At 49.6% G+C, this 12,945-nt stretch overlaps 2 protein-coding genes and 1 pseudogene across 2 annotated transcripts; 1 reads left to right on the plus strand and 2 right to left on the minus strand.

Annotated features, from left to right (window-relative positions):
• Positions 1-1,234: 1,234 nt before the first annotated feature.
• Positions 1,235-3,079, plus strand: LOC125684392 (uncharacterized). Its single transcript, XM_048926520.1, has 2 exons — positions 1,235-1,296; positions 2,344-3,079. Exons 1-2 carry the CDS (start codon positions 1,235-1,237, stop codon positions 3,077-3,079), a joined length of 798 nt encoding a protein of 265 aa, XP_048782477.1.
• Positions 3,080-5,302: 2,223 nt separating this feature from the next.
• On the minus strand, positions 5,303-6,092 carry LOC125684513 (feather keratin Cos1-1/Cos1-3/Cos2-1-like; annotated as a pseudogene).
• Positions 6,093-9,505: 3,413 nt separating this feature from the next.
• On the minus strand, positions 9,506-12,613 carry LOC125684393 (feather keratin Cos1-1/Cos1-3/Cos2-1-like). Its single transcript, XM_048926521.1, has 4 exons — positions 12,598-12,613; positions 11,165-11,264; positions 10,152-10,224; positions 9,506-9,832 (listed from the first exon to the last, which is right to left on the minus strand). Exons 1-4 carry the CDS (start codon positions 12,611-12,613, stop codon positions 9,506-9,508), a joined length of 516 nt encoding a protein of 171 aa, XP_048782478.1.
• Between the last annotated feature and the right edge of the window lie 332 nt (positions 12,614-12,945).

A 12,945-nucleotide genomic window follows, 5' to 3' on the forward strand; every position in this document is an offset into this window, starting at 1 on the left:
CCACTACAATTCCCTCTCTTCACAGTCTCTCTGTGTACCACACATCACTAGGAACGCTGTTAGGCCACTGTCTCAAACTGAAATTTCTCTGGAATTTCTCCTGAATGGGTTTCTCAGATGACTGCATCATATTCCATGCATCTGAACGTTGTTTCCTCTTGTGAGCACTTACCTCTACTGTGTCTGACAGGGATGCAAACTCCTCTGGTTGAGGAGAATGTATACTCATTGGTCTGTGAGGCAGTGGAAATGGTGAGAAGCAAAATGGAAAACACTGAAATACTGAATGCTTCCTTTTCCTCAGTTCCCATGAATAAGACTCATCCCCAGGCCTCCCAGTTCCCTGAATCTCTTCTCAGAGTTTTGGAGAGTGGAACATTATTCTCTATAAGGGAGAAATCCTTATGGAAATCTTGTTCCAGTTGAACATACCTGTGTCCACGAGTTGAAGATGTATCCAAAGGCATTTTGCTGGGTGATGCCATTGTGAGGCTGCTCTCTGTCATCTCTCAAAGTCACAGCAGTTGCAGAATGGCTGCCCCAGCTAGGAAAACAAAAGAAGAAAGCAATAATACAGGGATCACAGCCATCTTCATAAAGTGGAAGAAACTGTATGCCCTTCACTCCTTCCTACAGTATTCCTGAGGAAATGTCTTCAGTAGCCATTGCTAAGAGCACAAAACACAGCACTGAATTAAGCAACAGAGGGCAAATCATGCCTGAGCAACCTCATTGCATCCTGTACAAGATTATGTAGACATTGAAAAAATTGAGGGTAGTGATTGCTATGTGATTAGATTTTGTCATGATCATTTCAATTGCCTGCTGTATATCCACCTCACAACCAAAAGAGTGAGTTATGGCATGGGTTAATTATGTAGGTGGAAAATTAGATGGTATGCTGAGCTCTAACAGTGGTGACTGCGATTCAGAGTGCAGCTGGGGACAGGAATCTATAAAGGGGTCTCTCAGGGATCAGTGCTGCACCAGTGGTTTTAATTTTCCATTAATGCTCTCGATGACTGAACAAGGTGCACTATAAGCATGTGTGTGTAGGGCCCCTGACTGGGAAGAGCTATCAGGACCTCGTGAAACAGGATGAGAGAAAAAGGGAGCCAATCAAGAACAATACGGATACAGACACCAAAGGAGTACATGGAAATAATGGGAAGAAATAAATCTCACATTCACATCAGCTGATGAGGTATCGAGAAACCATCGGGCCGCTTCCAGGATGATGAACCTGGCCTTTGCAAGAGATGCAGCTGTGAATCTGGACATAAACAGGGAATTGGTGTGAGACAGACTATAGAATCACTTGTTAGAAAATACAGAGAAAGAGATGAATGTATGGGAGTAATAGAGTGGTGTGCAGCAGGGGCCACTCAGAGCTGGTTGAGCCATGCGATTGATCCCCACAGACTGTCCTGTCCTCTTAATGAGTCTTTTCTTAACTCTGCACCATCACTCTGTCCTATGCACACTGGATGGAGAAATTAGCAGTTACTGGGGAGAGTGGCATGAGTGGTTTTGGTGCCAAATTCAGGAGTCAGACTGGAGCTGAAAATGTCCCTGCTGTGTACTCTGTACTGCTACAAGAAAAGGGGTCCATGATTGTCTAATGGAACAGGGGTGGTTCTTGAGCTACAACAAATGTGGCAGGGGCAGGTTTTATCCCCATAACCACCAGGCTGTACTGCTGAGAGAGAGAGAGACATGGGGTTTAGCACGTGCAGCTGGTGTCGGTTTGAACCCTCAGGAAATGAGATTTTACGGTGTAAATGTCCCTGAGATCCGTGTTCAGCTTTAGATCCGGCTGAACACTGGTCAGGGACTCTGTGCCTCCAGCCTCCCTCTTGGCTTCTCCCACACATTCGAAGCCCGATGCTGCACATTCCCAGCGGCCCGCTCGGCGCCGCTGCCGGCCTTTCTCGGGCTCCTCGAGCGGCGACAGCAGCACCACGGGCAGCAGCAGCTGCGGAACCCGGGGCTCGGGGAGCTCTCGGGGTGCCGCGTTCCGTGCAGCAGCACACGACCCGTTGCCGCTGCCGGGCTTTGGATCTGCGGCATTGCCGTGCACAGCGGTGGAGAAGGATTCGGCCGCGTTGCGCTCCCCGACCGTTCCAGTCCCGTCTGTGTTACCGCCTGACACTCTCGCTGGGGACACTGCAGGCGAGCAGCTGCTTTCTTCTATACTGCAGGGGCTTTTGCAGCTGTTCCTTAGCTCTCCGCCTACACCGCAGAGCCCTGGCTGCACTGCAGGACACGCAGAACCCAAACCCCGTTACCCGCGCAAAGGCGCCCAGCACTGGCAGCCCGCAGCAAGCCCGAGTGACGCCGAAGCTGGGCTCTGCCCCGGGGCGGAGCTGGCGGCGGCGGCGGGGAGGAGGCGGCGCGGGCGGAGCAGAGCCGGGGCTGGCGGGGGCAGCGCGGCGCGGGCGGCGGAGCGGCGGGATGCGGCAGTGCCGGGCCGCGGGGCTGGCGGGGCTGCCGCCAGCGGGACGGAACTGTGGGGGCTGCAGGGACCGGGACCGCGAATGCCTCTGTTTTTTTGGCTTCTTTCCGACCTCGTGCACCTCTTTGCTCCTTTATAAAATTTCTATTGGAGAAAATGGATTTTCTGCGTTTCCTTCTTGTTTTCTTCTCGGCAGTGACTATGAGCAGAGCCCAGGTGCAACAGGAGCCGGCGGCAGAGACCAGCGAGGGCACCGGCATCAACATCACCTGCTCACACCCCAACATACAGCCCGACGGGTACATCTACTGGTACCGTCAGCTCCCGGGCCGAGGCCCCGCGTTCCTCGTCAGCGCTTTTAAAGGCTCCAAGGAGGTGCCGGACCCGGAGGGGCAGCTGTGGGTGTCGGCAGACCGCCGCTCCAGCGTCCTGCGTCTCGCCCGGCCCCGGCTCGGGGACGCGGCGCTGTATTACTGCGCCGTGGGCGCACGGGAAGCGAAGCCGGGGCTGCGTCCGGGCACGAACCGCTTGGGGCGGGGCGGGGGCGCAGTGCCGTCCGGGCCCGCAGGGGGCGCTGCTTGCATGGCCGCCAAACTCCATCCTCACCGGGGTGCGCCGCCCTGAGTTCTCGACAGAAACGAGCGCTGCACCCATAGCATCCGTGATTCACTGCCGCCAATGTCAATCAGACAGAGCTGAGCCTGAGATGGGCAGGTCATCACGCCGCGTATTTGTGGGAGCTGCAGGAGTGACTGCATGAGGTGTGTTTGACACCAGGGGGACATTCATGCAGTTCTGTTCCATCTTCTATCTTCTTCTCCTTCCCCACTGAAGCACATATATGAATAAGGGATTTCCATTCCCATAAGCCTGCTGGATGGCTTTTGCCTGTGGCCTCTCACACACTCCTAGTTTTTCATGTGGGGACATCAGTGGTTATGATCTCCATTTGCAGGATGTGTGGCTGTAGATGTGGGAAGGTACACTGCAAGTTAAAGTCTGATTGTCACTTCCACTGCAATAGCCAGGCATATCTCCTTCTGCTGCAAGGTTTAGTGACCAGTGACAGAGCCTCTGTAGTGCATGTTAACCTTTCTTTCTTCAGGGAATAGAGAAAGGTCACCATCTTTACCTAGTGTTAAAAGAGGAAAAGAAGCTCACTCTGAGAAGGGCCTCCACAGTACAGGATTTGCCTGATCCCATGTTTGAGGATCCTGTTACCTGGGAAAAGACATCTCTCTGTTCTGTATTTGGGCTGATGCATTCCCCATGTGATTGAAGGAATGTACACGGATGCTGCTGAATGCAGAATCCAGTCCTAAATCACTGACATGTCTCAGTGATGGTGGTGATTTCTGCTCTCACAGAGGGTCTGTCCTGGAGAAGGGTAGGCTTGTAGCTGGTAGCAGTACTGACTTGTGCATCCATTCAGCCATAGGTAACTTGGAAAAATGTGGGCCAGACAGGAGCTCTGCAGAAGGTGTTACAACTGTAGAGGGATGCTTTACCCACAGTCCATCCACAGGCACCACAGAGTTTTGCCCCCTGGATCTGAAGGTTGAATACATAGGAAAATGGAGGAGACAGAATGCCATCAAACACGAGACAAATTTGCCTTCCCAGTTGCTAATGGCCTTGGGAAACATCATTCTCTGAGTCTTCTTCAGCAGCACAGCTCCACCCAAAGCAAGAGGAACTCTCTTCCCAAAGAGTTTGATGGGAGTTTGATGGGAGTTCTGGCTTCCCTGGGCCTTCCCCAGGCACAGAAATCATGTCCTGAGAATGACATTCATGAGCAAACCCATTCATGTGATGTTCTCAAGGGTCATCTGTTAAGGAGAAACGCATCAAGGCAGGGACTGATGGTCATTGGTGGTGGAGGAATCACAGAACCACCAAGGTTGGAAAAGGCCTACAAGATCATCCAGTAAAACCATCCACCAATCACCAACAGTTCTCACTAAACCATGTCCCTCAACACAAAATCCAAACTTTCCTTGAACATCTCCAGAGTCAGTGACTCCACCACCTCCCTGGGCAGCCCATTCCAGTGCCTGACCACTCTTTCAGAGAAGTAGTATTTCCTAATGTCCAGCCTGAATTTCCCCTGGTGCATCTTGAAGCCATTCCCTCTACTCCTATTGCTGGTTACACAAGAGAAGAGGCCGACCCCCAGCTCACTACATCCTCCCTTCAGGTAGTTATAGAGAGCATTAAGGTCTCCCTTGAGCCTCCTCTTTTCCAGGCTACAAGGAACATCCTGGAATCTCTTCCTCTCCTTCAACAGAGAGTGCTTGAAAAGTGTATGTCTGCAGTGTGCATTGACCTCCAGTAACCAGAGGAGCTTGTTCTCACCAAAGGCATTGCTTTCTCCTTTGGCCATTTCTACACAGGTAGGGGGAGAAAATATACACCAACAAAGAAGGAAACACTAAGGGATGCAGAAAGTGTTTAATGAGTCTGATGAGAGAAATTATGCCACCCCAAGCAGATGCCCTGTGCGCAGTGAGCAGCAGGAGCAGACAGGAATCAGTTCCCCTTTCCTATGGCAGCATTGCCACAGAGTCCTTTTTCCCAGCCTGGAGTTTTTGGGAGATGAGCAGGTCAGTCAGGGTTCATTTCTGGGGGTACTAACAGAGATCTCTAGAAGGAAAAGATAATAAAGATATTAAATAGGAAGAGTGAGTATAAGAGAGTATCAGTAGACTTCCTCCACATTGTCAGAGGCTCAAGGCTGGCCTGTACGTGTCTGTCTTGCAGGGCAACAATAGCACAACATTTGTTTTTCAGTCCAGAGTCATGTTCAGCATTCCTGGGGGTCCTTGTCTGGGTCAGCATCCAGCACCTTTAACAGGGGGGGCACCTTCTGCCACAGCTGCGGTTGGAAATGCAGGAGAGGTCAAAGCCCCCCGAGGTGATGGGCACTCCCTGACAGCTGAGGATGCTGCCAACAGCAGCAGAGGTGGAGGAGCCCACGGCGGTGTTCTGCGGGAAGGAGCTGAGGATGGGTCCGGGCAGGGTCACCACCACGGGAGAGGGCTGGATGACGATGGTGGAGTTCTGGCACTGCCTGACACAGGGCTCATTGCAGCTGCTGGCCAGAGGGGTCGGGCCGCAGGGCCGGCATGGCTGGCACTGGTCACAGCAGGACATGTCTCAGGGATGGAGGTGCACCTGTTAGGGGAGAGCAGGGAGGAAGCAGAACATGGGGATACGTGAGGAGCAGCCTAGCATCACACTATAAGGAATCAATACTCAGGCAGAGCTTGGAGCTGAAGACAGTTCAGGGATGTCCAAGGGATTCTTGGTCTCATCCTGACAGAGCCCAATGAAAGCCACAGGGACCTATCCAAGTACTGCCCAGACCCTAGTCCACAAGACATCCAATTACAGCAGGCTATGACATTCTCCCCACTTCTCCATCATGACAAGCAGAAACAGGCATGGAACAGAACTAATAGCAGCTGAGAGTTCTGCTGAGCTCAGAGCTCTGTTTGGAGAATGAAGAGAACAGAACAAGACGCGGCTTCACACTCACCTGATTCCCAAGAAGATGGAGGCGAGAGAAGTGGATGAGAGAGCAAGGAGCTGGACAGGCTTTTATAGTGGATCCAAGCTGCCCCATTTCCAGAGGCATCCCTAGAAGCAGTGAATATTTTATGACAAGAACCTCTTGAATGCAAGACATCCCAGCTAATGGTATGGGCTGTGTGTTGGTTTCCTGTGCTGCTGTTTTTTCAGATCCTGATGTCATTCCTATTGTTCATGGAAGGCATCTTTTGAGTAGCAGGAAGAAAAGCCCAAGCATTTCCAGGCAGCACATGTTAGTGTGGGCAGAACACTCGGGTCCCATGCTGAAAGAATCCAGTAAAAGCATGATAACAGCATGTTTAGTAGGCCATCAGTGTGAAATAACAAGAGCCTGTGTGCTGGATTTATGCAAGTGCCTGCGGGTATAGAGGTTTGCATTATTTCACACGTGTGCATGAGCTGGTGAGTGTTTGTGTGACTTGTGTGTTCACATAATAACACATGTCCTGGTCACATCAAGGGCACTTCAGGATACCAAGAGATTCTGGTAATCTCTGTCTTCCTGCTAACAGAGCTAATGGAGAGGAGAGGAACTGGAAGGCACCTGCAAATATCATCAGGTTCAATTGTCTGACCCCAGTAGCACTAACTACAAGGAAAAGCATGTTCATAAAAGCATTATCACAATGTCTCTCAACCCTGACAGGCATGGGGCATCATCCACCTCTCCATGAATCCTGATCCAGTGTTTGACCACTTTCACATATATCTATTTTTTCCTCATGATACAAGTTCTAGCAACATTGTTCAACTTGCCAATGTTCCTTGATGGAGACTCTGGAGTCTGTTCAGATAACAGGAAGAATCTGTGCCCTTGTAGCAACTAGATAATGGTGATACACTGAACTGCTTGTATCAAGTAGGTGAGGGAAGTTCTGCTTTGAATCAGCTCTTTTTTTTTTTAAGCAAATATTGTGTGAGTGAAGCCATGAGCCAACTGAGCATTGTTGGTTATGGGGTTCATGTTGTGAACACTTGTGGAAGAGTACTGACTTCATTCAGAGAGTTGTGTGACCACCACCACACACTGAACATGTGTGACAAAGCAGAACCCAATGTTAATAATTCTGTGGGGAAGTACGGAATATCTATGTTCTCCACGGGAAAACATTTGCATGTGTAGCATTAGTAATGAATATAAGCTGAGGATCTTTTCGTGCATGATAGGTGGAGCTCATCCGCCATGCATCCAGCACCACAAATAAAGAATGCCTGCTTTCTAACACTCCAGTTTGAGTCTTAGAGTGTTTCATGACCGACTGATTTACAGTGTCACCATTATCTGGTCTGAACATCTCCTGGTGCAGTTTTGTGCCATTCCCGCAATGTCCGGTCATCAGTTACCAGGGTGAAGAGACCGGCACCTCCGTCTCTGCGTTCCTTCCTAGGAAGTTGTAGAGAGCAGTGAGGCTGCCTCTTAGCTTTGTGTTCTCCAAACTGGACAACCCGCATGTCCTCAGGCTCTCCTCACAGGAAATGCATTCCAGACCCACTATCAGCTCTGCTGCCCTCCTCTGGATGCTTTAAATCACCTTGGACATCCTTCTTACTTTGTGGAGCCCAGAACAGCCAGTTCTATTCCAGGTGAAGACACACCAAGGCTAACTGCAGTAGGAGAAAAATCCTTTTTTGACCAGATGTCTAAGGAGTGTGTAATGCATTCTAAAATTCAGTTCGATGGATCTCTTTGCTGCCAGGGCACAAAGTTGGCTCTTCTTGAGCCTGATGTCAGCCAGCACACCCTGATCTCTTCAGGATGTCTGTGCTTCTCAGGTGCTTAGCTGAGTATCCCCAGTCTAAGACTAGAGCCTCAACAGTACAAAGCAAGAAAGGAACAGCATGTGGTGGCCATGACAAACAGGCCATTGAGAGAGGCAGTCAGGATGGTTGAGGCTGGAAGATGGTGATATCCTCGAACAAGAAAAACACTCTTGCTTCAGTCACAGACATGGAGCTTCAGTAGAGGCACAGCCCTCTGGACACTGGGGAGAATGTATTAGATCCATCGAAGGGGCTCATCAGAAGAGGCTGAACTCAGGCTTTGTGACTGGAGAAAGGAGAAAAGTTGTGTGAGACTTAAAGGATACACCTCCCTTTGGTAGTGGATTCTCCAGTTTGCTGAAGTCTCAGCTGTTTGATTTCCTTGGCAAGGAATGGCAACTCCAGTGCTGCAGAAGGACTCCAAAAGTTTGTCTGCATATCAGTGCACAATCCCTTGCAACTCTTCCATGCATTTCTGCTTCCAGACAGCAGTGACTTTAGCCACCCCAATAAATGCTGGATGAGCACAGAGACACACCACAGAGATGACCAGAAAGACAACATCCCATGACTCCCGATCAGTTTTCTCTTTCCCTCTGAATGGATAACACAATGGTGAAGTCTTCTGGGATATGTAGTTCTTCTCACCTCAGGTATTCAGGTAGTATCAGCAATCCACAGAACTGCATCAGTAACTCTTTAAGTCCCAGTGCACTGCATGAAATTATGATGTGGAATGCCTACAACAGAAATCATAAAGTGGGCTGGACTGCTGGGTTTCATTTCTCTTCCTCATTCTGCCACCCTATGGAGAAATTGCTTGATCCCCTAGGACTCCTCTCACTGGGTTGCCCTGCACATATGCAGATTGTGCTGGCAGCTCATCAGGAGACTTGTGGCAGCCTTGCCCTGCCACAAAGGTCCCCAGTGTCTCCTGACTCAGCTCCTCACGACCTCAGCCCCTGCCTCTTCGGCTGTGCCTATGCTTGAGTATGCATGGTGGGGGCTCACATGTACCTAAAGCATACATGAGCTTCTATTTCTGTGCAAGCATTGTTTGCATGTGCCTTTGTGAGTGTGAAGATGTAAATACAACCGCGTTCAGGCACAGGTCTGCCATAGCCAGGGATATCTTGTTCAGCTGCAAGGGGCAGCGTCCAAGAGAGTAGCCTCTGCAGTGTGTCACAGCCTCCCATTCTTCTGGGAATGGAGAATGGTCTCCTTAAACACCCATCTTACACCAACCAAGAGCAGAACCATTCTCCCTTGACCACACTGGAGGCCATACACAGTGGAAAGAAAAAATCAAAAGCTGAAATGAGATTCAGAAATCTTTAATGAATGTTTACAGAAGAAAATGAGGTCACACTGAACAGAGGCTATAGAGTACAGGATGCATCCAGTCCCTTGTTTGAGCTTATGCATGTCTTCCTTTAGCAGGGAACACACTAGTTCTGAGAAGCCTCATTGCCCATTGGAGGAGAAGGAAAACAAAACAGGGGTGGCGGTTTGGGGGGGGTGGGGTGATAGGAAGGAAGGAAATAGAGGTTGAGGAAAAGAAAAAGAGCCATGAGCCATGTTTTCAGAAAGCCCAGGCTTGCGTCTCGCTCTCAGCATTTCCTTGAGTAGCTGAGCATGGTCAGGTGATCCTGCATCATGTTCATGGTTTCAGGAAGAATTTCTCCAGGACCAGCGGCTTCAGCAGGGCGGGCACCTTCTGCCACAGGAGCGGCTGCCCAAGCCGGACAAGTCAAAGCCCCCCGAGGTGATGGGCACGCCCTCAGAGCTGAGGATGCGGCCAACAGCAGCAGAGGTGGAGGAGCCCACAACGGTGTTCTGTGGGAAGGAGCTGAGGATGGGTCCGGGCAGGGTCACCACCACGGGAGAGGGCTCAATGACGATGGTGGAGTTCTGGCACTGCCTGACACAGGGCTCATTGCAGCTGCTGGCCAGAGGGGTCGGGCCGCAGGGCCGGCATGGCACACACTGGGTGTAGCAGGACATGACTTGGGACTGGAGGTGCACCTAGGAGAGAGGGATGGAAGGAATTAGAGCATGAGGGTATGTGAGGGACAGCCAGGGCAGCCTCTCCCAAAGGAGACACGGGAACTGCTAAGGCTGGAGGAGAAGGCTGAGAAAGGAGGTCACATCCCTTCAGCATGCCAGGGCCCTATGATTAGTTGTCTGACCCAGAGAGACTCTCTTTGAGTGCACAAATCTACAGCCATGTCAGCAGTGTCACAAGCACTCCCTGAGCAGACATTATGACCTCTATGGCACGGTCAGCCACTGTCTGATAGTATTTCTATTGAACCAAGAGGAGAAGAGAGGGTTTCACATTTACCTGGTTTCCAACGAAGAGAAGGCAAGAGAAGTGGATGGCACAGATGGGAACTGGGCTGCCTTTTATATTGGTCCTTCATCACTGCAGGTCCAGAGGCGCAGTTGACATGGACACTAATTTTCTGACTAGGTAATCTTCAATGCAAGCTGTCCCTTCTCATTATGTGGGCTGGTTTTTGATTTCTTGCAATGCTACCTTTTCATTTCCAGATTTATGACGTGTCCATTCTCTAATGAAGGATGCTTTAAGTGCTGTGATTAAAGGCTCAAAGATTCATAGGGCACAATTGCAGTGGTGAGGCCAGTGCCTCAGCTCTAGAATTGATCAGGTCTGGAGGAGGCAAGTGAAGCCAGCCTGATTCAGTGCAGTGGGGCAGTCATGGTTTTACAATTTCTGTTATCTGTGTTCCATATTATAAAATCATGTGGTGCACTGGGAGCTAAAGAGTTAATTGTGTAGTTCCATGGATTGTTGATAGTTCCTTTACCTGTCTCAGAAGAGAAGAATGAACTGCAGTTCCCAGAAGACTTGACTGTCCCATTTCCATTTTTATGATCAGAAGATAAATCTACCTGGGTATCACAGGACCATTTCTTTGTTGCTGCAGCAAAGAGGGGTGCAAAAAATCAAAAGTAGGTCAGACCAGACTCTTTGTAGGTCTTACTAAAAGAAATCTTTGAGGAAATGGGATTATTAAAAGAATCGATGTTAAAAGTAAGTAAAGAGAAATGTTAGACACAGGACACATTGTCAGAGAAGCCAGGGTAGACATTTCCTCTTGACTACAACCATCCAACCCACTGCTTCTTCATGGAGTTCACCATTTATCAAATCCACATCTCTCCATTTCTCCAGAGGATGAAAGTCTCCCTTCATGTCTTCAGCTTATCCTCTGACAATAAAGATTGCCCTTCTTTCTTGGCTACATGAGTCTACCACAAAAAGGATCATGTGGAGGCAAAGTTTGTGATGCAAACAAACTGCAGGGACTCTGAAGAGAGAAATGATCTCACTTTGAGAGAACTCTGTCAGTGTAAACAGGAATCAGGAGCTGACAGAAATTTGTGCCCATCATCTGTTGAGGAGATTCCACAGAAAACTTATTTGACTGCCCTACAAAGAGAGAGCAGCCAGCAGAACTCCAGGAACGCTGAAACTGGAGAAACTCCCAGGAGCACAGCAATGAGTCATTTTAGTTGGCTGGTAGAATCACAGAGTCACTTAACTGTAGCAATTGGAAGGAACATCCACCTGTCAGTCCCATATCACCCAGGGTGGCTATGAAGACTTATCCACTCAAAAGAAGGGAATACAAGAGAAAGAGAGGAAAGAGTAGAAGATGACGAACATAGCATTGAGCATGGGGGGCACTTTCTGTCATAGTAGTGTCTGGAAATTCAGGAGCGATCAAAGCACCCAGAAGTGATGGAGACTCCATCACAGCTGAGGATAAAATCAATCGCTGCAGAGGTGGAGGATCCCATAGTGGTGTTCCTGGTGTTACCACACTCCACAGTGGTTACCTGGTGGAACACAGAGCTGAGGATGAGGCCAAGCAGGGCCACTGTCATGGGAAGGGGTTCAATGGTAACTGTATGGTTTTTACCGTGCCTTACACAGTGTTACTTGCAGCTGTTGGCTGGTGAGGTTGTACCATAGTACAATGGCAGGTGGGTATGGCAGACATGGTTTGTAGCAAGGCGTGTCTCAGAGCGGAAAGAAAGTTTCTTGGCTTCATCCAGAGAGGACACTTTTTTGTTAATATGTTGCCCATGCACTGCCCTTGGCCTGGGGTGACTATCCTCAGGAGTGACCATTGACTGTAGCCAATGTAATGAATGGAAAACATCCCAGCTAATGATACGGGCTGTGTGGCTGTTTCCACTTACGCTGCCTTTTCATTTTCTGGACTCTGTTACACCCATTCCCTCACAGAAGCTTCTTCTGAGTATTAGGATTGAGAGGACCAAGGATTTCTGAGCCATGTATGAGTCAGAAGAGAAAAAGTCAGGAACAAGAAAAATTCTATACTTGAGACTATCATTTGTATTTCTCTTGAGGTAAGGAATGGATGAATGGATGCCTGGAGAAGGATGAACAAATCTTTGTATACCTGTGTCTGTGGAAGAAGTGAGAGAGAGGAGATGGAGAGAGATTGCTTCCAGCAGTGATCAGCAGAGGCCATGAGAGCACCACGTAAGCCAGGAAATGGCATCCTGTGTGAAGTCTGCTGCTGCTCTTATTGAGCTGGAAAATCTCACTCTGACATCACCTCCTTCTGAAAGCACAGGGCCATGGCAAAGGAGAACAGGACTTTTCTGATTCAGTGCACTCTCCTGGGCTGAACAGAGCATCCCAGCTGTCACATGCTCCTGTTTGTCATTATCTGCTCCATGTCTCTCCTGACCCTGGCCTCACCTTTGTCACAGCAGGGAGCAATCAGTACCTGTGGGTCTCAACATGGTCCTTGTTGCCTGGCTACAGGCTGGGTACCAGGAATATCACTGGGATGAGGGGCCTCTTCTGGGACTGGCCTGCGGGGATCCCGTCAGGCTTTATTCTGGGCTTTATTGTTCCTGCCATCATCATCGTCCTTACACTGTGCTTTTCATGATAGTTTCCTACATCTGCATCACCTCCAGAGTTCTCTCTATTCCCTCTACTTTCACTCACCAGAAGGCATTCTTCACCTGTCCTGCCCATCTCAGCATGGATCCCTTTCTATCAGAGGCCAAGGCCAGATCCAAACATAGCTTACCAGGAAGCTCCATCCCTTGAATGCACTGGACCTTCA

Source organism: Lagopus muta, chromosome 25 (assembly GCF_023343835.1).
Source record: "Lagopus muta isolate bLagMut1 chromosome 25, bLagMut1 primary, whole genome shotgun sequence".
In the NCBI taxonomy this organism is placed as follows: domain Eukaryota; kingdom Metazoa; phylum Chordata; class Aves; order Galliformes; family Phasianidae; genus Lagopus; species Lagopus muta.